General features: G+C 32.4%; 1 protein-coding gene and 1 long non-coding RNA gene across 2 annotated transcripts; one reads left to right on the top strand and one right to left on the bottom strand.

Annotated features, from left to right (window-relative positions):
- Positions 1 to 10,715: 10,715 nt before the first annotated feature.
- LOC111198899 lies at positions 10,716 to 11,612 on the bottom strand. The gene is made up of 2 exons (XR_002653017.2): positions 11,392 to 11,612; positions 10,716 to 11,280 (listed from the first exon to the last, which is right to left on the bottom strand). It is a non-coding gene; the product is annotated as an uncharacterized LOC111198899 (long non-coding RNA).
- A 7,453-nt stretch (positions 11,613 to 19,065) lies between these two features.
- On the top strand, positions 19,066 to 20,226 carry LOC106351765 (E3 ubiquitin ligase BIG BROTHER-related-like). The gene has a single exon (XM_013791515.3). It carries the CDS (start codon positions 19,347 to 19,349, stop codon positions 19,998 to 20,000), a length of 654 nt encoding a protein of 217 aa, XP_013646969.2. The 5' UTR covers positions 19,066 to 19,346; the 3' UTR covers positions 20,001 to 20,226.
- Positions 20,227 to 23,438: the final 3,212 nt, after the last annotated feature.

Raw genomic sequence — 23,438 nt, 5'->3', positions numbered from 1 at the left:
AGTTTGCTTTAAATAATAATTTTCTCAACAAAAAAAATAATTTGAAATATCGAACAAACTTTAGAATATCTCTATATATTAATTTCTTTCCTACTAAATACTTTCTAATAATAGTTACAGATAATATATTTGAAATACACTTTAAGTATAAATATACCGAAATGACTATATTTTCAATTAATATCTTAATGTAGTTTATTTTCTGGAGATTTACACAAGAATCCTTAATGGTAAATCACTTAATATTTCATTTTTCATGTCTAACTACATTGTTTTTAAATTATATTTAATGCTATTATATCGAGTTTGCATATCTACATTATAATAATATGATTTTGCTTTTATTAAAGTAAAGATAATATATGATCATACTACATTTCATTATCTTTATATTGTAAAATACCTTTCATATAATTAATTTTTCATCATAGTGGTCAAACTTTATAGCTTTCAAAATATGGTAAGATAACATGTTAAATTATATTTTTTTTAAATTTAATATACAAACATATTTACAAAATATGAGAAGGTTTCTAAATGGACGGAGATAAATGGGACAAACTTAAATAAGACGGGTTTTGAATTAAATGAAGTTTAAATTGGGGTAGTTTCTAAATGGAATGGATCAAATGTGGCATGTTTTCCTATTATAACATCTATAGCAAAACATTTGATATGTTTTCATTGGATTTTCATCATGTAAAATATCTTGCGCTTGGAAAGAGCGGAGCAAAATATAGTTATTAATTATATACGAGGTGAAAACCTGCGCCTTGTGAGGGATGAAGACGCGGAATGAATATTATATATACAAATTAGTTTCAAATATTATTATTTATTTTGTGTTTATTTACGTATTATGAAATAATAAATATATATTGAATAATTGAAAAAATAGTAACTATTATGTATATAATTAAATTGGAGTAAGCACATAAATCAAAACTATCCATTTTGTTTATTTACAATAATTATTATTGGTAAATAAATAAAATAGTTATTTTCTTTATTTTATATGTTATATAGTTAAATTTAAATGATATTGACATAGATATATAATATATTTCAAAATGAATATTTATTAACTCAGGCTTCTTACTCATATAATTGTATTAACATTTGTATATTTGTTGTACTAAAAAAATTAAACTATTAATAACAATTTTTTCAATGTGATATTTTTAATGATTTTCATAATTTAAAATCATTTTTAAAAATTCAATGCAAATTTTAAAATTAACATGTATATGTATTTTATATGGCATGTGGTTTAGACTAAATAATATATATATATATATATATATATATATATATATATATATTTAATCTGAATGTCTATTAAATGAAACTTTTTATTCCATATGATTTTATGATCATTTGTATTTTGTTATAGCAAAAATAAGTTAAACCACTGATCATAAATTTATTAATGTGAGACTTTTAACAGTATTAGTAATCTATAGTCATTTTAAAAAATTCAATATATAACATATAAGAAAAAATATATAACTTTTATTATATGATTAATCTGATTGTTTAGTTTCTTTTAAGAATATAAAATTAAACAAAAATTGATGAAAGATACAAAAATTGTTATCAAATCTTTATTTTTTCAAAATCATCAATTGTCATATATATGTTAATCATATTAGGTATTTTGGTAGCTTTTATTGAAGGAACGACATGAGAATATTTTTTTTGTAAACTACTAATCAATTTGATATTTAATTTACTAATAAGTATAATATATGTTTACATGGATGGACCAATTGATTTTTCTAAAGATCCTAAAAATCATCATAGTGATGACACATGGCTACAAACAATGTTATAATGGTCCTCAATTAATACATATTAGGTGGTGGCCTGATTAAAATCAAATACATTCAAAAATATACTCGGTTAAGACTGCTCAATTAAAATCAAATATCTTTTTACTTTTTTCTGACATCTGCTTGTTCTAGCCAAGACATTCTATGGTAAGATGAGATACGCCAACTTCCTGGTAGCCAACTTCCTGGTAGTTTCTTAATAAAATATGGAGCTTTCAATGTCAAAAAAAAAAAAACAATAGTATCAGTTTGTTTAAAGAAATCTTGCAGAAATGGCCAGTGGTTATGTTATTTTCATCTGCATGTGAAATATCAAATTTCGAGATCTGAATCCAGTTTACACCATCAGTCAGCTCTGGTTCATATTTGCTGACAATCTAGTTTTTAATAGAAGCTTGTATTCTGTAATTGTGATTTAATACATAAAATACAGAAGATAATACATAAAATACAGAAGAATGTGTTAGAAAACCAAAATACACTTCCAAAAAATATAGTTTTTCACAAACAAAAATACATTCACCTTGTCATTGGCTAATATAGCCTCAAGTGATTCAACATATACGTTTTTTACGGTAAACATTAATATTTTTTTACATAAACACAACAATCAATATGTCGAAGAGTTTTACATAAACACTACAAACCCTTGACATTAATAAAAAGGAGACATGGCTAAAATAACTCTAGTTTATGTATTACTAGGGGTGTCCGCACTTCGCGCGGAATATTGTTTTATTGTTCTTAAATATGATTTTCTGATGATGTGATTATGTGGTCATTATTTATTTGTGAAGAGCATTATTTGATGTTTTATTATGTTATGTAGTAGTAGTTAATAAGTTAATATATTATGTGTTTGTCTCTTTAATAATGTGTTGTTGTATGCATAATACTATTTGTTAGTGGTGAAATGAGTTTCTAATGTAAAACATACTGAATTTCAATAACTTTGTCTTTAGATATTGTTGATTCTAAGGTTAACAGTGTCAAAATTATATTTTAATTTTTCACATTTTTGAACATTACTCTTTTTAGGTGTTTTTCGCACTCTCCCCCATATTTTGACCTTGAGCCATCACAATCTATGTATTTTATTTACTTCTCTGGTGTGAAATGCTTCTCACCATCACTGGGAGAAGACTCACCTCTGTGCTCTTGTTTTTCCTCAGCTTCTTTTTCTGTGAGATTATCTGGTATTTGTTATAGATCAGGTATATTAGTTCCATATTGTGAAGTTGTTTCTTACAACGTTGTATATTATTTCGGTTAGTATTGGTCTTCTTTTTCCTTAGGTTTTGGCTAAGGTAGAAACTACATCTCGTTGGGTTGGTTCAGAGTTTAGTTTTCATTGATGTTGTTTTCTTCGTCGATGGTTTACCGTCAATAGTCTCTGCTCGTCTTGATTTTCAAGATTTTGTTTTGGTGATCTGACTTCTATGCTTTTTTCATAGCTCGAGGATGGCTCCACGGTTTGTTGATTTCATTTTGTCTCTTTTTATCTCTTTATTCTATCATCTCGTTGCACCTTTCATCGCTGATCACATCTCTTGTGGCTCTCCCTTTCGCCATATTTTCTACTCAAGGTTTGGATAGTGCTTTTCTCTGTGTATGCTTTGTGCGCTTCGAACGTTGTTTATGGTCTCAAGCTTAAACTTTGGTTTCCCGGTGGTTGGTTTCCATTCTCCCCACTCAGGTTGTTTATCTTCTTCTCATGTATCCCTTGGTGTAGGTGTGCGAAGTTAGTCTTTTGGAGCTTTGGTTTTTTTATTCAGAGCTTCGTGGTTCTTCGCTGGCATGAGCGCCTTGTATGTGCTTATTTAGTTTGTGAGGTACTTCTTATCTCTTAGCTAGTGGTTATGCTTCCGGTGCTTTAGACATGCATCTTTTTGTTTCGTGGTGGCTTTTTTCTTCCGATGATTATTCTTTCTCTGACCTGCTTTTTTGGTTTTTTGCTTTGGTGCTTGATTGCGATCCTTTGTGTTCTGGGGATTGCTTTGTCTCATATTTTATCTTTTTACTTTTTTTCTGACATCTGCTTGTTCTAGCCAAAACATTCTATGGTAAGATGAGATAGGTAAGTCTTCTTTGTTGATCTTTTTTCAACTCCAAACTTTTATTGAGTTAGTGTTAATATGATATTTTGCTTTTTCTCTGTGATTGTAGAAGTTTTATGTTTAGATTATGTATTGCACTATAATTTCTTCGAATTAGTTTGGTCATTTTATATTTTTAATAGTTAAAAAAATATACAATTTGTAAATTAAATAATAGAAAATGGTAAAAAATAATAAAACAACAAAAATTTATGTTATTTTTAGTTGTGAATAAATTAAATATGTAAAACATATTTTATTATTTTATTTATTTTTTTATTTATCTTGAATTTTAGTGAACAATAAAATAGATTATCAAACTTCATACTAGTTAGTGTGAAAATGATTAATTAGATAATTCACGATTAGAAAGTACTTAGCCAAATTGCAATAATCTAAAAAAAGAAGAATCTAAAATATATTAAAAATACATAGATACCACGTGTCGTAAAAACCTCCTGCCACTTGTTAGAAGAAGAGAAAAAATCTACTTTATTAGTATAGATTGTGTATAAGGTGAATATAGAATATATACATAGAGGTTTCTATCACGTTAGTTGGTTTTTTTTTTTTTAACGGCAAACGGCTATTCTATTACTCAAACTTGAGGTGGTCTGGGAAGCCAGACCGGAATAGAACAACCAATAAAACATAAGGATCTATGAAAAGAACGTGCATTCCTAGCTAACGAATCCGCAATCTCATTCTGCGTCCTTGGAACGTAGCTTATCTTGAAGTCCGAAAAACATAACCGAAGAGTTTGAACGATTTCCAGCTCAGTTGAGAAGTTGGGCCAATCTTGTGGCTGCTCTATCATTGCAATCAGGTCCTTACAGTCCGTCCCAAACCTCTAACAGGTCGAGTGTTGTAGCATACTCTCCATGACCCACTTTAGCGCCTCCAGCTCCGAATGTAGTGATGTCTCCCTCCTCCGCAGATTCCTTGACCCCATGAGCTGTATCTTTCCCAAAGTATCTTTTCAAACCCATCCCATTCTACTAAACTGCGCTGTGGAGGTCCATGAACCATCCACCATACAAATATTACTCAAGCTTAAGACTTGTGTTTCTTCATTATTCTGTGCATTTGGCAGATTCGGTACATTTTCTCTTGCATTATACCACGCTTGACACTCTCCCTCTGCATACCTAACTAGCTCCAATGGATCTCTGTCTATACCTCTAAACAGTTTATCATTCCTAGCTTTCCAGATATACCAAATTATCCAAGGATAAGGATCTCTATCATCCTCGGGTTCCAAAATACTATTCTTTCTCCAAAAAAGATAATCCATATTAGCATAAATACTTGGTATCGGAAAGATAATCTATCACGTTAGTTGGTTAAGGTTATTATAATGGTCATTGAAATTATTTATTATACGAACACATATGGTAGCAAATATATATCCGTATGATATGAATTTATTTCTTTCAAGTAATAGTTACTATAGTTTCATAGAATGAGTTCATAAAATAAATAAGTGTTTCTATAAATATGAAACTCAACAAAGATAAACTAAGAATCGTGATAAATATAATTCTTAGTTTATCTTGTTGATATGAATTTATGTTCTTGAGTGACCATTCTTGTCTGATATTACAGTATGATTGGTCTAGTGGTTCTTTTGCAGTAACTTGGTTCTTCTTGGGTGTTTTCTGGGTCACTTGGCGCTACGGGTCATTGAAATACAATTTGAAACTGATGGCATTGAGTCCCTTTAGTTATTTGGACGAGGTTTGGACAAATTCGGGTATCATTAAACCTGTACTTTATGGCTCTTTGGATCAATATAAATATTATTTTTTATGAAAATACTCAGTTGGAATTGTAGAGGACTAGAAAGTCATTGGACTATAAGTTATCTTCGGGAAATATGGCACAAACATAAACCAGAGTTTCTATTTTTATCTGAAACGAAACAGGATCTCGAATTCGTACAAGGGTTCCAAGCTCATTTTGGATACGATAGTTTGGTTACTGTGGACCCAAATGGGAGAAGTGGTGGGCTGGCTCTTTTTTATAACAATGAGCATCAAGTTAAAGTTTTATATTCTAGTAAAAGGATGATAGATATTGAGGCGGTGGTTAAAGGAAAACAAGTATATCTCACTTTTGTCTATGGGGATCCAGTACCAAAGTTAAGAGAACAAGTTTGGGAGAGATTAACTCGGTTTGGTTTATCACGATCGGATCCCTGGTTTATTATTGGTGATCTAAATGAGATTACCGGGAATCATGAAAAGGATGGGGGTTCCCTGAGATGCACAACTTCCTTTATCCCTTTTAATAACATGATAAGGAATAGTGGACTATTAGAATTTCCGGCTCGAGGTAATACACTGTCTTGGCAAGGAAGGAGAGGCAAAGGAAAAGGAGCAGTGACGATCAGATGTCGGTTGGATCGGGCCTTGGCAAATGAGGAATGGCATACGCTTTTTCCTTGTTCCTATACAGAATATTTGAAGATGGTGGGTTCTGATCATCGCCCTGTGGTTGCTGTTCTGGAAGACAAGTTTTCAAAGAAAAAAAGGGGACAATTTAGGTTTGATAAGCGGTGGATCGGACAAGAGGGCCTTATAGATTCAATCGTGGCAGGTTGGACGGAAAGACAGGGAGGACAAATTGTGGATTTTGTTACAAAAATTAATAATTGTCGTCATGAAATATCTTCCTGGCGAAAAGATAATCAACCATATGGGAAGGACAAAATTAAAGAACTTCAGCAGGCTCTGGAAGAAGTCCAAATGGATAACAATAAATCACAAGAGGAGATTCTTGAGGTCTCGAGAAAGTTACAGGAAGCTTATAAGGATGAGGAGGAATATTGGCATCAGAAAAGTCGAAATATGTGGCACTCATCAGGAGATCTTAATACTAAGTTTTACCATGCACTGACTAAACAACGGAGGGTCCGTAATAAAATAGTAGATCTCCATAATGATCTGGGTAACTGGATAACTGATGAGAACGGAGTTGAGAAGGTGGCGGTTGACTATTTTGACGGTCTGTTTCAGACCACGGGACCAATGGAATTTGATAGTTTTTTGGAAGAGATAGTTCCTTCCATTTCTCCTCAAATGAATCAACATTTATTGAAACTGGCAACAGAGGAAGAGGTCCGACAAGCACTATTTATGATGCACCCGGAAAAGGCGCCAGGGCTAGATGGGATGACAGCTCTTTTTTTCCAGCACTCTTGGCATGTTATTAAGAAGGATGCGGTGGAGATGGTGAATAACTTTCTACTTACAGGAAATTTGGATCCAGGTTTAAATATGACTAATATTTGTATGATCCCAAAAACAGAGAGACCCACAAGGATGACGGAATTAAGGCCAATAAGTCTTTGTAATGTTGGTTACAAGATTATTTCGAAGGTTTTGTGTCAAAGATTGAAAATGTGTTTACCACGGCTAATTTCAGAGACACAATCGGCTTTTGTAGCGGGCAGGTTAATATCAGATAATATTCTTATAGCGCAGGAAATGTTTCATGGATTACGGACCAATAAATCTTGCCAGAATAAGTTTATGGCGATAAAAACAGATATGAGCAAGGCGTATGATAGGATAGAATGAAATTTTATTAAGGCTCTTCTTCACAAAATGGGATTTGATCCTCGATGGATTAATTTAATGGTGGAATGTATTTCTTCGGTTCAATATAGGGTACTTCTTAATGGTCAACCAAGGGGCCTCATTACTCCACAGCGGGGTTTGCGTCAAGGAGATCCTTTGTCTCCTTATTTATTTATTATGTGTACTGAGGCATTAATCCGGAATATACAGAAGGCGGAAAGGGTGAAGCAATTAACTGGTCTAAAGGTGGCAAGAGCTTGTCCGACGATTTCTCATTTGCTGTTCGCAGATGATAGTTTATTCTTTTGTAAGGCAAATAAGGAGGAGTGTCAAACTATCCTACGAATTTTAAAGAAATATGAGGCTGTCTCAGGGCAACAAATTAATTTCCAAAAATCCTCAATCCAATTTGGACATAAGATCGAGGAGACTAGCCGTCAGGAATTGAGAGATATTTTGGGAATTCAGAATATAGGTGGGATGGGATCCTATTTGAGATTACCAGAAAGCCTTGGAGGTTCTAAGGTACAAGTGTTTGGGTTTGTACAAGACCGCTTGAATAAAAGGGTTAATGGATGGACGTTTAGATTTTTACTAAAGGAGGGAAAGAGGTAATTATTAAGTCGGTAGTTACGGCCTTGCCAAACCATGTCATGTCTGTTTACCGGTTACCGAAGACTACAATTAAAAAGCTAACAAGTGCAGTAGCCCAGTTTTGGTGGAGTCCAGGAGGAAGCACAAAAGGTATGCATTAGAAATCTTGGGACAAATTATGTGTATCTAAAGAAAAGGGTGGATTGGGTTTTAAGGATCTTATGGACTTTAATACGGCAATGCTTGGTAAGCAATTGTGGAGGCTGATTGAAAAGCCGAATACTCTTTTTTCAAGAGTCTTCAAAGGACGGTACTTTAGGAATGCTTCACCCCTGGAACCGATTCGTTCATACTCCCCGTCATACGGCTGGAGGAGTATTATTTCTGCTAGATCTCTGGTTTGTAAAGGACTAATTAAAAGGGTGGGAACATGTTCATCTATTTCAGTATGGAATGATCCTTGGATCCCAGCCACTCGCCCGAGACCAGCAAACAAACACCTTCAAAACAGTTACCCGGATCTCACAGTGGATTCCCTTATTAATCCGGAATCCCGAACATGGAATTTTCAGGCAATTAGGGCTTTGGTGGATCCTCAGGATGTAAAAATTATTGAAAGTATCCCATTAAGCAAAAATCCGATGGAGGATAGGAATGGGTGGCATTTTACTAATAATGGAAAATATTCGGTCCAATCAGGTTATCAGGTGGAGCGGGTTTATCCTGATAAGGAAAAACCACCCGACTTTTATGGACCCACAGTGGATACCCTAAAAGCGTTTTGTTGGAAAGTGCGATGTCCTCCGAAGATAAAGCATTTCTTATGGCAACTTCTCTGAGGATGTATAGCAGTTATGAAAAATCTAAAGTCGAGAGGGATACAAGGGGATATATGTTGTGCTTGTTGCGGCGACCCGGAGAAATCAATAAACCATGTGTTCTTTGAATGCCCTCCAGCACGTCAAGTGTGGGCATTATCCAAGATACCATCGTCTCCCAATATTTTTCCTATTAGCTCATTTTTCGCTAATATGGATCATCTTTTTTGGCGGGTTAATCCTAAGATGGAGGATCATCAATTTGCCTGGATATTATGGTATATATGGAAAAGGGCGAAATAATAAAATTTTCAGTAATTTAGATATAGATCCAAGGGAAACACTTCAAAAAGCAGAATTAGAATCATCGCTATGGGCTGAGGCACAGGTAGCACGTGATCCAACGAGGGGGCACCAGGTACGACCTAGTTCCACTTTAGTAACCCAAGGACGATGGTGTTTCATAGATGGATTATGAAAGGATAAGGAGGTTTTTTCTGGCCAAGGCTGGTATAGTACTTTACCGGGTTTTGATGGTTTATTAGGGGCAAGGAATGTCAGGGCAAGTCTTTCACCCCTGCATTCGGAGGTGGAAGCATTAATTTGGGCAATGGAATGTATGAAGAACTTAAGACAATCTCAAGTAACACTTGCAATGGATTGTTCTCAGCTGGTAAAGATGGTTTCAGAACCAGAGGAATGACCAGCATTTGAAAGCTACTTAGAAGATATTGAGCTTTTGAAAGGAAGTTTTCTAAACTCAGACATCGTTCATGTTCCCCGAACGGAGAATAAACGGGCGGATAGCTTAGCACGCAGTGCTAGGAAACAAACGTCCTTCATCGTTCACATGGATGCGGAATTGCCAATTTGGTTTACATAGTCAACATGAGTCTGTAAATGCTTGCTGTCAAAAAAAAAAAAAAAAAAAAACACAGCTATAACTATCGCGAGAATGTTTCTACAAATCTGTTGCCTCATTGATATTTTTTAACAATTTGCCTCATTAATTATTTTCCAAATTGTTAATTACTAACTTTCTCTTTCTCGCTTATGTTTTTACCATATATATGAAATAAACAATGTCTTTTATACATTTCAGCAAGAAGTTACTATAGGAATATTGATCTTTCGATTTTTTTTTAAATTAATTAAACATAAAATTATGGACCAATCAAATTAAGATGATTTATTTGAAAGTTCTTCTATAAGCGACACGTCAGCATAAATCACTTAAGTAACTTCTCAATTAATATATAGGAGTATATTACAGTAATACACATTGTAAAACTAAAAAATTGTATGTATTCTAACTACTTATAATATATACTAGGGTAAACCCGCCCTACGGGCGGACGTGTGAATAAACTAATAAAAAAATATATATTTTAAATTTTAATATACATTAACTAAAAATAGCATTAAGGTTCATAATTGTTTTACAACAATTTTATTTATATATTTTTACTATTCATTTTAAGAATTTTAATGACACATTCAACATAGCGTCAATTTAATCCTCCAATTATATATATATATTTATTTATTTATTTTCACGCATTTAACAAAACAGTGATTACTTTTATCCTATTTAATTTGTACACTACATATTAATCTCAGATCTCAAAATTTATAAGAAACAATCGAATAACCATTTTTGATGCATCTTGTACTTTAGCATGAATTTGTTAGCAGAAAGTGGTTTATAAATTGAAGCTGGTTTAAATAAAAATGATTTACAAATTTTTATAACTACAAATCTTGAGTTAAGTGTTTGTCTATTCAAGTTGGATGTTTGTAACCTTAATGAAGTATTTGGCCATATATAGGTCGGTTACATTCTGTAACTTAGTGTGTATAGCTGTAAGATACATACTATGTCGTTACATATAAATGGTGTTACGATATCAAACGTGAATAAAAGGACTCTCCTTTACAATTGCTAAGTGTTCTTGATAGATTTGCAAAGCTCTCAACATTTATTGAAAAACAGAGAAAAATACATAAATTTTTTTTATGAGATTGATAAAAAAATCTGGCATGAGAGTTGGATTAATTATAAAGACACTGTATAGCTCCAGATGCCACTTGAGAGACCATCCCCGATTCTCCATGATGCAGCCTCCATCGTTTACGAAAATATCAAGCTCCTCCCCTGTTCATTTTAATATAAATTGGTGACTGCAACTGATCCATTGATACATTTTTCTGCATTGAATCTTCCCTCTTACTTAATTCGTCCTTTTTAATACTTTCTCAAGTGATTCCACATCCTCGCCTCTATAGAAAAATTAGATACTTCACATCAATGAAACAAACACGCTCCATCCACTATGAAGCAAACGGCTTCGTGGCTCACCTGCCAATATCAAAATCAAAAACATCAACCATCATAGAACGCTTATGACATAAAAGATTCATAGAACATAAATAAAGAAAGAAAGATACTCAATAATTTTTTTTCCTATACCATGGAAATATGTATGGAACGTCACTCATTGGCAAGTAAAACCTTTAAAACCAATTCTTGGTAGGGAGATTGATCGGAGATCCTGAAAGAAGAATCAAAAGGGTGAATTAAAGACAATCTTAGAACAAAATTTGGGAAAACAAAGTTTTGATTTATATAAACACCAGTCTAAGCACATAAAACAGAACATGTGTACTTGTGTCCAAAAGGTCAAGGTTTTTTAGAAGGAGTGCACCTGGAACATTGGGAACAGAGGAGGCGTCTCTTTCTCAATTGCATTCTCGTTATGCTGCAAGAGAAACAGAAAAATATATCAGCTTCTTGAAGAATAAGATCATCATCTTATACTTGGTTTATACAAAAGAATTGGAAACAAATTCTATAAAATTGTTTTGGTCGGTGTCTGACTCTGCATGTTAAATCCTAGAATAAACCTATTGTTAGCTGACAATCCAAGACTCATACAACAAAATTTTCCAAGAAAGTGAGAGAAGTATACCTTTAAATATAGGGACTCTTAAAATATATATTAATAACTGGACAAAAAAGTTTGATGAAAGATCATTGAAGACATATGTTGTTCTATTGACGGGTTGTCATTGCCGTAACCTAATCATCAAAGAAAGTTAAAATTAAACAAAAAAATAGATAACACCTTGCAAAGGACATATGTTTTCTTTACTGTTTTCTGGAATTGAGAGGATGAAGTTCAAGGAAAAAAGGTTACCTTTTATAGGAGCAAAGACACTGCCTTGCAAAAGAATAAGCTGCATTCAATAACAGATCATGCTCGAAGGGGTGTGATGGAGTTAAGGAGTATGATAAAGGCAATGAATCAATAACGTGTAACGTTTCCGTTGATTAGCAGAGAAGACAAAACGTCGCGATTGGAGATTCAAAAAATGATTCCTCACGTGGATTGAAATCTGGAAACTCCATGGCTCGTATCAGAGAAAGAAGGAGAAGACTCTTGGATTCAACGACGGAAGAAGATCATGAAACCTAAAACTCAGTGTTGTTTGTTGGGCTCGCTGTCTTTTGGGCTGGATCACGTTATTAAAACCCATAAAATATTAAGTAACCAGTAAACAAAACGCATTACGCGGAGTTTTAATAGATGACACATGTCAGCATATGAATCTTGACTTTCTGACGTGGCATCACCAGGAGGAAGAAACATTTCTTTATATATATAGATAGATGTGTAGCTTTTTTATTTTTGGGTTAAATTCTTTAATAATTATATTACATTACTTAGTAGTAACAAAATTTACCTTGTTGGACGAGTCTATGATATAAATCACTACCAATCCAAACGATTTGATCAAGAAACAAGAAAGTGGAAATCTTGGACTGATCGGCCAACAACAAACAAAAATAACACAAAACGTCATAAATATTGAATCAAAACAAGATACGATGAACAACATGTTTTGACATGTCTTTAGGCACATGGCTAATAAGACAGTGGAAATCATCGAGAAACTGAACAACTAAGCCATTGTCTATTCAGAAATAAAAGCCGGTAAATTCCACTGACAACCGAAACAAAAATAATAATGGTGACGAGAAGTCTCAGGCAGAAAGGAGGAAGTGGATACCAGTTCTTGCCCTGCAGCTCCACAAACTTGAATCCCAAGAGCTTGAAGCCCGAGAGATTAAAATCTAGCAGCGTCTAGTACCATCTTTTATATGAATCCTCATATATGTAACTACAAAAAGATGCGAGGGATCCAATATGGATCCTCAGATCGTATTAAAGCAAACACATGCATAAAGTAACATTACTCAAAATTCCATCCAGACATGTTTACATGTACTAATAGCGTGTATTGCAATTTCAGTTTAGAAATCAATATTGCAACTCTAGGCATGAAACTCAACAAGATAAACTAAGAATTGCTCCTGATCACTATAAAGAATCATCAGCTAATAAATAGTCAAACCCATGGTTACCTTCACTTGATGTATGTTTCCAAGGAAGCATACAAATGTAAAAAATTAATCTTTGTAGGTAACTGTACTCGAACAGAAAGCTCTTGAGTCCCAATATCCCATGTTTATACAACTGGTTTTTATCATGTACAGAAGTCAGCTTCATCAAACCCTTGATCATACGTTCCCCATAAACTGTCCCGAAGCCTCGCTTCCCTTTCGTTGTTATATATCATGCACCTTCAATTTAGAATACAGTAACACAACCTACAAAAAATTGACTTATTAGAAGACAGTACCAAGCTTTAAGGCACAACCTTAACCTTTATGCTTTTAACATATACCCAATTAAGTGTAAGTATGAGAAACATAATAAAGAGAAAGATTGAGATCAATGAACATAGCAGCCTATTGTTGCTACTTGCCATAGAATAAAAAGAACCTACAATCTACAAGATGCATAAGTAGGACAAGAAGAATACATGGAAAAGCTTGCCTCCTTCTTACGTCAATGGCGATTGCATGATCTGATGTATGGTGAGCAAATCTGGTAATTATGTTTTGTTTATGTTAACGACGGAGATAGCGAAGAAATAAATTTTAGGTTAAAATTTTTAGTTGTTTAGCAATAGGATTATGTTATTTCTAGGATTAACTTTCGAATTATTAAAAAAAAAATGAAAATTAAAAATTTTGACCAATGAAATTATAAGGATTTTTTCTCAAACTGCATGTATGAGTGTCACGTCAGCAGAAGTCATTAAAGTGACTTCTCAATTAATATATAAGAGGATGAGATATTACATTGGATAACCTTATAATTGCTTTAATATATTATGGTATGTGTGTTTTTGGGAGAGTGTTACGTTAACTAGTTCAGAGGAAACAACTTTTACATCCATATAACAGTTAATTTACAACGAAATATGTTAGTATAACACACTACAATCATATTCCACCTACTATTGTTTTTACTCACTCATTTGTTTTAATATATTTTGTCGCAAACTATTCATTACTTTACAAAGATTTTACGATGACTCTTTACAAAACTTGTTAATGTGCTGTATGTTCTACGACAAATGTCTTCCTTATAAGATTACATCCATTTTACGACAATTTCTTTATCATCGTAATGTTGTCGTCACCTCGTCTTTAATTTATGAAGACCTAAAGTCAACATAAATTTCCATTGTTATATGCATTTTTTTTTTGTTCTGCATATATACAGATTTCAGATTTTTTCATTCGTGAAATGTGGTATAAAATTTTCAATTCACCTTTGCTAAGTTTGACCGATTTAGAAGTTTATATTGATTTAGTGGTTTCATTTGAATTAATGACGATGCATGAAAATACTAGGAAATGTAAAGAGGAAATACACAGTTGTAGTAACCAGTCCGCTTTCTATCACTAAGTGTGTTCTTCCAAGATCGGCCGTATCTGTCCATAGAGCATATAAAAAAAAGGGTAAAAAGTTATTATTGAATCATTAGGACATATATCCAGTGGTTTCTAAGACATATTTCCAGTGCCCATAGAGCATATAAAAAATGTTTCTGTTAACAGAACTGTACAAAATATTCTTCTCTTCATATTCTTATAGCAGATGTTTCTGTTTCTTCATCTTAAGTAATCGATATATCCAACAGTATATTAGGACTAGAAAATTTTGGAAACATTGTCACGATGAGTCTCTTTATTGTCCCAGAAATGGCATCTTGTCTTTCCTGATGAGTACTCTAGAACCAGAATTGTTGACTCTACTATTAGTGTCGTCGGCTTGCCCTTTATTCACCCAACTTTTCATTCGTCGCGCTGCACCGTCGAGCCTATAACTGTCACAATGGGTCATTCTGATTTGGAAAGAGTATCTAGTAATTTTTCAATGAATACTAGAACCAGAGTTCACGGCCATCTCTCCTACACCAAGGAGATTTCATGGAGGACCTTTCAGTACTTCTCTCCAGCTCTCCTAGCATCATCAGAGACGGTCATCAATCGCTCTCAAACCCCATTAGTAGGGTATTTCAATGTCCCTCTTGAACCCGATTTCATCAGGTTCCTTCGACCATTGGCTTTAGGATTCCAAGTATAGCTTCTCTACAGATCTTTTCTCTTATTTGCCACATCTATGCTTTATTACGCTCATGTATCATCTTGTCATCGAATGTTTCTCTGGGTGTAATTGTAATTTAATACTAGATCTTGATCCATGCAACCGCGCGGGTGTTTGTTTTCATTTTTATATATGTAAAAAAATAATTCTACATCTTAATGGTAAATACTCTTAACATTAACCATCTTTTCAAACATTTATGGTTTTTTTGAACAAAATAATGCAATAGTCAACATGTATGATCTTCTTCTTCCTTTACTTCTTCTACCATTTTTACAGATAATTTCAAGAATTTTAAAGTCTTATATTTATTTGCTCTTACTCCATAAAACTTTGTAGTATATATTTTAAATTATTTTTCACAAACAAAAATGTATATCACAAAATAAAGTTGCACCGTTTATTCATAGATTTAGATTGAAAAGTAAACTATGCAATTATAACAAAAAGTAAAATTAAAATTTTAATAAAATACCATGATATAAATTTCAATTATTCATACTAAAACAATATAGGGTTGGGTCATAAATATTTCTAATTCCAAAATTTTAGCACCCCTTAAAATAAATTTTTAAAAAAATTTGAATTAAGATTTCTATTAAAAAAATTGTTAAAATATTATCCTGCTCTGTTATTGTTTATTTTTATAGTTTGACCTCTGACTGTCTGAATATTCGTTTCCACTTTAATTTTTTTGTACTAAATGGTATAATATATATTTGTAAATTAAAATGTATTAACTAATTGTTAGTATCAATACTATTAAAAGGGAAGGAGTCTTAAAAAATCTACCTATGAAAGTTGTTTGGACCCTTTCATTTATCTCATTATATTTTTGTCTTACCTTAAATATAGACTAACAATATGTTACCATATATTTCTCTAACAATAATTTATTCAATTCCTTTATTTATTCAAATCTCACTCCTAAATCCTAATCACTACTATTATTATATTTACCATTTTGATTTTTAATCGTAAAAGCATTGAAACTAATGTTTTATATTATCTTTTTATCATATAATATATGATTTAAGGCAAGAGAAGTTACACGATATATATGTGTACATTCTAACTTCCTCTTTCCTTTATAATAAAGTAATCATATCATATATAAACTTTCCCACTAAAATCTCATATCATATACTAAACTTTCAACAATCTATAGTTTGATAGATATTTTTATATTTAAAAATGAATTTTCTGAATATTCATGTTACCTTCAGAAAAATGTAGAAATTCATTGGTTCTGTTAAAGTTAACCCGACTTCACGATATCAGTATTGATTATTCACGATTTTGAAAATTATTGGTTTAGATATTATACTTTTATATATTTTCCACTTAAAAACGAATCAATACTATTAAAAGAGAAATAGTCTTAAAAATCTAATATAAAAAAAGTTGTTGGAATCATGTATAATATTTTTTTTGTAATACCATTAATCATTCTAACCATACAATATTTTAATTTTTTTCAACAAATCCTAATATTATTACTTATGATACCTTTACTCAGAAAAATATTTCATCAACCATTTTTTGTACAATAACGTTCCATATATGTTTGGGTATTTAGGATCCTATAAAAAATAGAAATGTCTAAATAATCTAAAAAATATTTGAAACTCCAAACAAATACCCAAAAAATTCAAATACCTAAAAATTCAAAATCTTATTCAAAATCTGATACGATGAACTGAAAAATACCCATTTTTTTAATTTGAAAATTTCCATGAAATAAAAAACGATAATCATAAACCAAAAACTTAAAAAAAGATCCATAATACCGGAAACATATTCAAAATATCTAAAAAATCTGAAAAATACTCGAAACTCTAAACAAATACTCAAAAAATTCAAATACCTAAAAATTCAAAATCTTATTCAAAATTTGACACGATGAACTGAAAAATACCCGATTTTTTTCTTAATTTGAAAATTTACATGAAATCAAAAACAATAATCGTAAACCAAAAACTTAAAAAAATATCCATATCGAAATATCCAAATATACCTAATAAACACAATATATTTATGATCGGGTCTAGAGTAGGACCCAGACTCGAACAAAAGCCTGCAGTTCAAAAAAAACTCAATAGGTTATCTTCTCTGGACCTGAACTAAACCTATATTTTCGGGTTGGTTCGGTTTATTTTTTTTGATACGGATATAATTATCATGCCTAAAAGAAACTTACATAAAAGTGTATATATAAAATCTCAACTAAACTAATTCGTAGTTTATATAACTGTTAAAAAATTATATTTTTCGATATAATAAAATTTTATATTATAATATAATCCAAAAAACCCGCGCTTGAAATCTAGTAACATTTTAAAACTTAACAATTTTATTTATTATTTTGAATAATTATATTGTTGTTATTTTAATCGTTTATTATATCACAGTGCTTCATAAATTATTGGTATAATGTTTTCATATATATAAGTCCAATTAGTTAACTGGACTTATATATATGAAAACATTATACCAATAATTTATGAATAGATTATTTTATATTTTATTTGTATATTATATGAATTGATTACGATATGTGGTTTTTACTTTATTATTTATCACTCATAAATATCAGAAAACATTTAATACGTTAATACAAAATTAAGAAATTTATTGGAAAATCTGTTTTGGTTAAGATTAGATTAATAAATTCTATAATTTAAATTAGGAAAAAAACAAACATACTTAAATATAGGTTCTATAAATATTTCAATGGCATGCCATTGTAAACAAGTGGTAAAACTATGGGTTAATTTAATTTTATACTCCCATTTTAATAGATTAGATTATTACTAATAAATATCAGAAAACATTTAATACATTAATATAAAATATATTAGGAAATCTATTGGAAAATATATTTTGGTTAAGATTCGATTAAAGAAATTTTATAATTTAAATCAAGAAAAGACAAACATAGTTAAATATATGTTCAATAAATATCTCAATGACATGCCATTGTAAATAAGTGGTAAAACTAAGGGTTAATTTAATTTTATACTCCCATTTTAATAGATTAGATAAGAATTTATTGTTCATATACTTTTGTTTGGACTAAAATTGTTGTAGTTTGAAAATATAACTCTTCATTAATTGATTTTTATGATTTATTTAGTTGATAAAATTAAATAAAGTTATTGTTGAAAAGATTAGTCTATGTAATTTGTCTTTCATTGGATTTTTGAATGTTCTATTATTAAAATGAGTAGATCAATCCTTTTAACTCACCTCACACTAGTCAAAATTTGATTCAGTATTTTTATTAACAAAATGAGATAAATCGTTCTTTAAATCGTTTATTAATTTAAATAGTTTATATGTTTGGTGAATATACATGTAATCGTAAGAGCATCTATTAAAAATATGATCCACAATATAATTTTAGTAATTTATATATCTTTTTCTAAGTTAAATATATTGATCTAACTTTTAATATTTTATATTTAATTAATAAAAATTTAAATTCAATTGATACTAATTTAAATATTTTATTTAGGATATTAACTTACCAAAAATTAAGTTTATTTGAAAAATAGTGTTGTTTTATATGCATACTTATTCAAGCTTAATTTTTAATAAATAAAATAATTTATTAACTTATTTAATTATATTTATCATTTATATTTATGACTTTTTTGGAAGACCCAACGTTAAAGAAAATGCAGACCTGATCTGTAAACTAAATTTTAATGCATTACTTTGCTTACAACAGTGAAAAAGGATACCCTAACTTCTATCTTATGTATTACTTTGTACTGAGGCTGTCTACATTATTCCTGTCTTGACGCTTAAGTAACCTTATTGCATGAAACTTATTTTCGTATAAATCTTAGAGCAAGGCTTCCTAACCACAAAACAAGCTGCTTCTTCTTCTTCTCCTATGGATAACCAAGAAGAAGATCCCAAGCAACCTCCAAACAAATTTCCTGATCTAACCGTCTTTGAGCAAGCAAATTCAGAAGTTGCTCTTGCTGCCTCCCAAGCTAATTCCCATTTTCCCCCTCGTATCCATGATTTGGCCTCCTCAAGGTTTTCCATGATGGAAAGTGATGGAGAATCTGAAGATGAAGATGAAGATGAAGACGAAGACGAAGAAGGAAGAAATGATAACTACTACGAGTATTTCGATAGCAATGGGTTTGGAGAAGATGAAGATGAAATCAATGAGTATCTTGAGGACCAAGAAAGCAACTCTTACGTTGAGGAGGATGATTTCCTGGAGGAAGAAGACGAGATTGACCCCGACCAGTTGTCTTACGAGGAACTGATTGCACTTGGAGAATTCATCGGAGTTGAAAAACGTGGCCTGACGCAGATCGAAATCTCCACGTGTCTGAAGCCATCTAGCTACGTATTTTCACATAACAAAAACGAGATTGATCGTTGTGTGGTTTGCCAAATGGAGTTTGAAGAAGGAGAATCTTTGGTCGTACTCCGACTTTGTAACCATCCGTACCACTCTGAATGTATAACCAAATGGCTTCAGACAAAGAAAGTTTGTCCCATTTGCGGCTCTGAACCATCTCACGGATAAAATCTCGGAGATATTTCAATCATCGATTAGAAACACGTCGCCAAAATTCATTCTTCACTTTAAAAAGTTCTATACATTCTTCAGTTGTACTTGTCTCATAATCATACAAACTTCGTCTTGATATCATACATCGCAATTTATACTTTTAGCCTCGTGAATGTTTTTCTATATGTGAAATTTTAGTCTCTAGTTACATTAACCCATTCTATTCATACTTATTTATACTTTTAGCTTTCGTCAATTTTATTTATAATTTAATTTAATGGTTCAACTAAGTATGCCTCAAACAATTAATACCAAACTGTAAATTACAAGAACTTGTCCACAATTTTGCAACAAAAATTATTTTACAAAATTTGCTTGTCAGATAAACAAAACCCAGCACAAAGCTCACCCACCCAATCCAAGTGTAAAATTCAATTGACCAACCTAAGTTCTTTGATTAATTCATCTACATGCCTATCTATTAATATAAAGTAAAGCTTTATTCTTTTTTCCTTTTGCCACCTAAGAAAATAGGGAAAGGAGAGCATTACACGTGTCAATTATTTTGTTCTAACCAGTCAGATTTTTTTTGTCTCCTGCATTGATCCATATTGATTCATATTTGGGCTTTTGGTGTCGGAGGCCCGTAACGTTGTGTCGATGTCGACAGAATCATCCGGATGAAACGCTGTGTTTCCTCCATTAGGTTTAACGCGAGATCATCTTCGCAACTCTAAAGCTCATGGCTATTCGTTTGCGCAGTCGAGATCTTTCATCTTCTTCCTAACAGTACCAGTAACCGATTATCCTCATAAAAACCTCCATTAATCGACATCCACAATCTATATTCAATACGGCTCTTGAGACTGCGAGGTGATTGCGTTTGAATATAAAAAGGTATGAATTTCTGAATTTACAATCATCTCTCATCTATTCTAAAGTTAAAAAGCAAACCAAAAATTCTTAGTTATGGCTAACGCTTTGGTTTTCCTCTCCGATCTACATACTGGCCGCTCTTCCTTCTCCGTCCAAGTTCGCCTGTTCCGTTTCTGGGAGGCCCGGAGTGTACGCCGTGGTGGAGATCACATGGGAGTCGACATGCTCCTGCTTGATTCTCAAGTTATATATTTAGCTCCGCCTTTAGTTTTGGTTTCACCGGTTAAATGATAGATAGATTTCACACCGAGTCCTTTTTCAGCTTCTGGTGATTGATGTTGTAAATATTTGATGTTCACACACTTTCACCTTCTGAAATCACCGGTTCAATGTTTTACACATCTCCGCTTCCTTGAATTTAGATTCTCTTAAGTATTTGATGTTCACACACTTGAATTCCATGTTTGATCAACTCCAACGTAGAAGCTTTCTTTTATAACTGTGTGTATTAATTGTGCTGTGATTTTGCAGCTGAGTGTTGTGATTGATGTTCCTGGAGAGGAAGCATATCATCTCCAACCGAGACTGATTTTGAAAATCATTGTTTCACCTTTTGTTTATTTAATTCATGCAGTACCAGAGAAGTGCAAATATGAAGTAATGTCAACCAAGATTGAGAAACGTCTTGCAAAAGAAGAGATCATCACATGGGCCTCTCTTAAACACGGCAAAGGGCCTACGGTTTTGCCAAAGCCTAATGTCTCAACAGGTTTTTTACACTTTCTTCTTATTTAATTTGAGGTTTAAATCACAGTCTCTTGACATTTGGAACTTTGGTGCAAATGTTTCTATGAGACTGGCTTATCCTTCTTCCATGCGTGTTAAGGACTGGGACAAGCTTGAAGATGAAGTGAAGAAACATGAGAAGAATGAGAAGCCCGAAGGTGACACGGCTTTGAACAAGTTCTTCCGTAAAATTTATTCAAATGCTGATGAGGATATGAGGCGTGAAATGAGCAAATCATTTGTGAGTATCTTCTCTGTAGTCTTTCTTCTCTCATGGAGACTACAAATTTTGTGTCATTTTTTATTGACTCTCTTGCGATTTCTTTTTGTACAATGAAGAAGTGGAATCTAATGGGACAGTGTTCTCAATAGACAGGAAAGAGGTTGGAACTAAGAAAATCGAGAGCACTCCTCCTGATGGTATGTAGCTCAAGAAATGGGAGATCTGATCTGTTGTGATATATGAGTGGACTCGAAACCTTTTTGGTCTTGAGGGTCTTTTTATGGACTACGGTTGTTTCTTTTATCTGTCTCTCCATCTGATTTTTCTTTCTCATGTTACAGTCGTTGGCTAAAGCCAAGTCGTTGAAAAAGGTAAGTGAGAATGGTGTTGTACATCTGAGTTTGTTTGCCTTTACAACATATAGCTATTATGGTTAACCTGTAATCTCTTCTCATGTTTCATAAGCCGTATAAGCTGAAATAAATGAGAAAAGAGTTGGATGGTATAATGCAGGTCACATGAGATTTTGCTAATGCATCCAAAGTTTGTTTGTAACGCCCCGACCCGCCCACGGCTAATGGGCCACCCACGCCCGCTCTCTCGGCCCGTGAGCCCCATCCCGTCTGACGGTCAGTCCGTTAATTTTCTAAAGGCTCGAAATCACTGTTTACTGACCCTGCAATCACCACCCGACCTTTTCCCATGCTTTGGCCTCACTCGCACGCTATCGCGAATCACTTCCCGATAGGTCACCCATCCTTCCACTACTCCGGCTCAAGCACGCTTAACTCTGGAGTTCTTTCAGGATGTGCTCCAGAAAAAGTAAGTCAACTTTGGTGACATAGGTAGCCAAATCAATTATCTTAAGCCTTTTTCATATATCACAACTCGGGATGTTACATTGTTGATCCTAAAAGGAGATTTTGTTGTGCTTGATCTGTAAATATTACTTCTCATGCTTCACATCTGCAGGGCTGGTGGCTAAGGTGGAAAAAAATTGAAAAGGAACTTCAAAAAGGCAAACGGCTTGAACCGTGGAAACGTGTTGTGAAAGCTAGAAGGACGAACCATGGCTATGTAATCAAACACTTTCAGTAATAATATTATAATAAAGGAGTTGACACAAAGATGAATCCCGTATACCATTTATTTTGAATCCATCAGATCTCTTTATTTTTTGTAACTGTAACACCAATTCTTGATTACCGGTTGGGCTGCTTTAATTATCTTTGTTGGATAAATGATCGAAGCATTATCTGAAGGAAAGACAATAAACATTATCAGATCTTCGATACCAACAAAAAAACATATAAGTTGAGAAGGAAATCAAAGAAACATCTACACAGATACACCAAAGAACATAATGCAGACTCAACAATGATCAGATTTAAATAATGAAACTAAATCTGTGAGTAAAAAATACTGTCGTAAATTTAAATAATGAAACTAATTATGACCACCATCATTTATTAAAACTCTATTAAAAAAAATAAGTGAACATGGAATTAACGTGGTAAACGTAGTGGGCACATTATTGCAATAAAATAGCAGCTATAACCACGTGAACA

The sequence above is a fragment of the Brassica napus genome, chromosome A6, assembly GCF_020379485.1.
Source record: "Brassica napus cultivar Da-Ae chromosome A6, Da-Ae, whole genome shotgun sequence".
NCBI lineage: Eukaryota > Viridiplantae > Streptophyta > Magnoliopsida > Brassicales > Brassicaceae > Brassica > Brassica napus.
The sequence above is the reverse complement of the archived record's forward strand: the minus strand, read 5'-3'. Positions and strand labels throughout refer to the sequence as shown.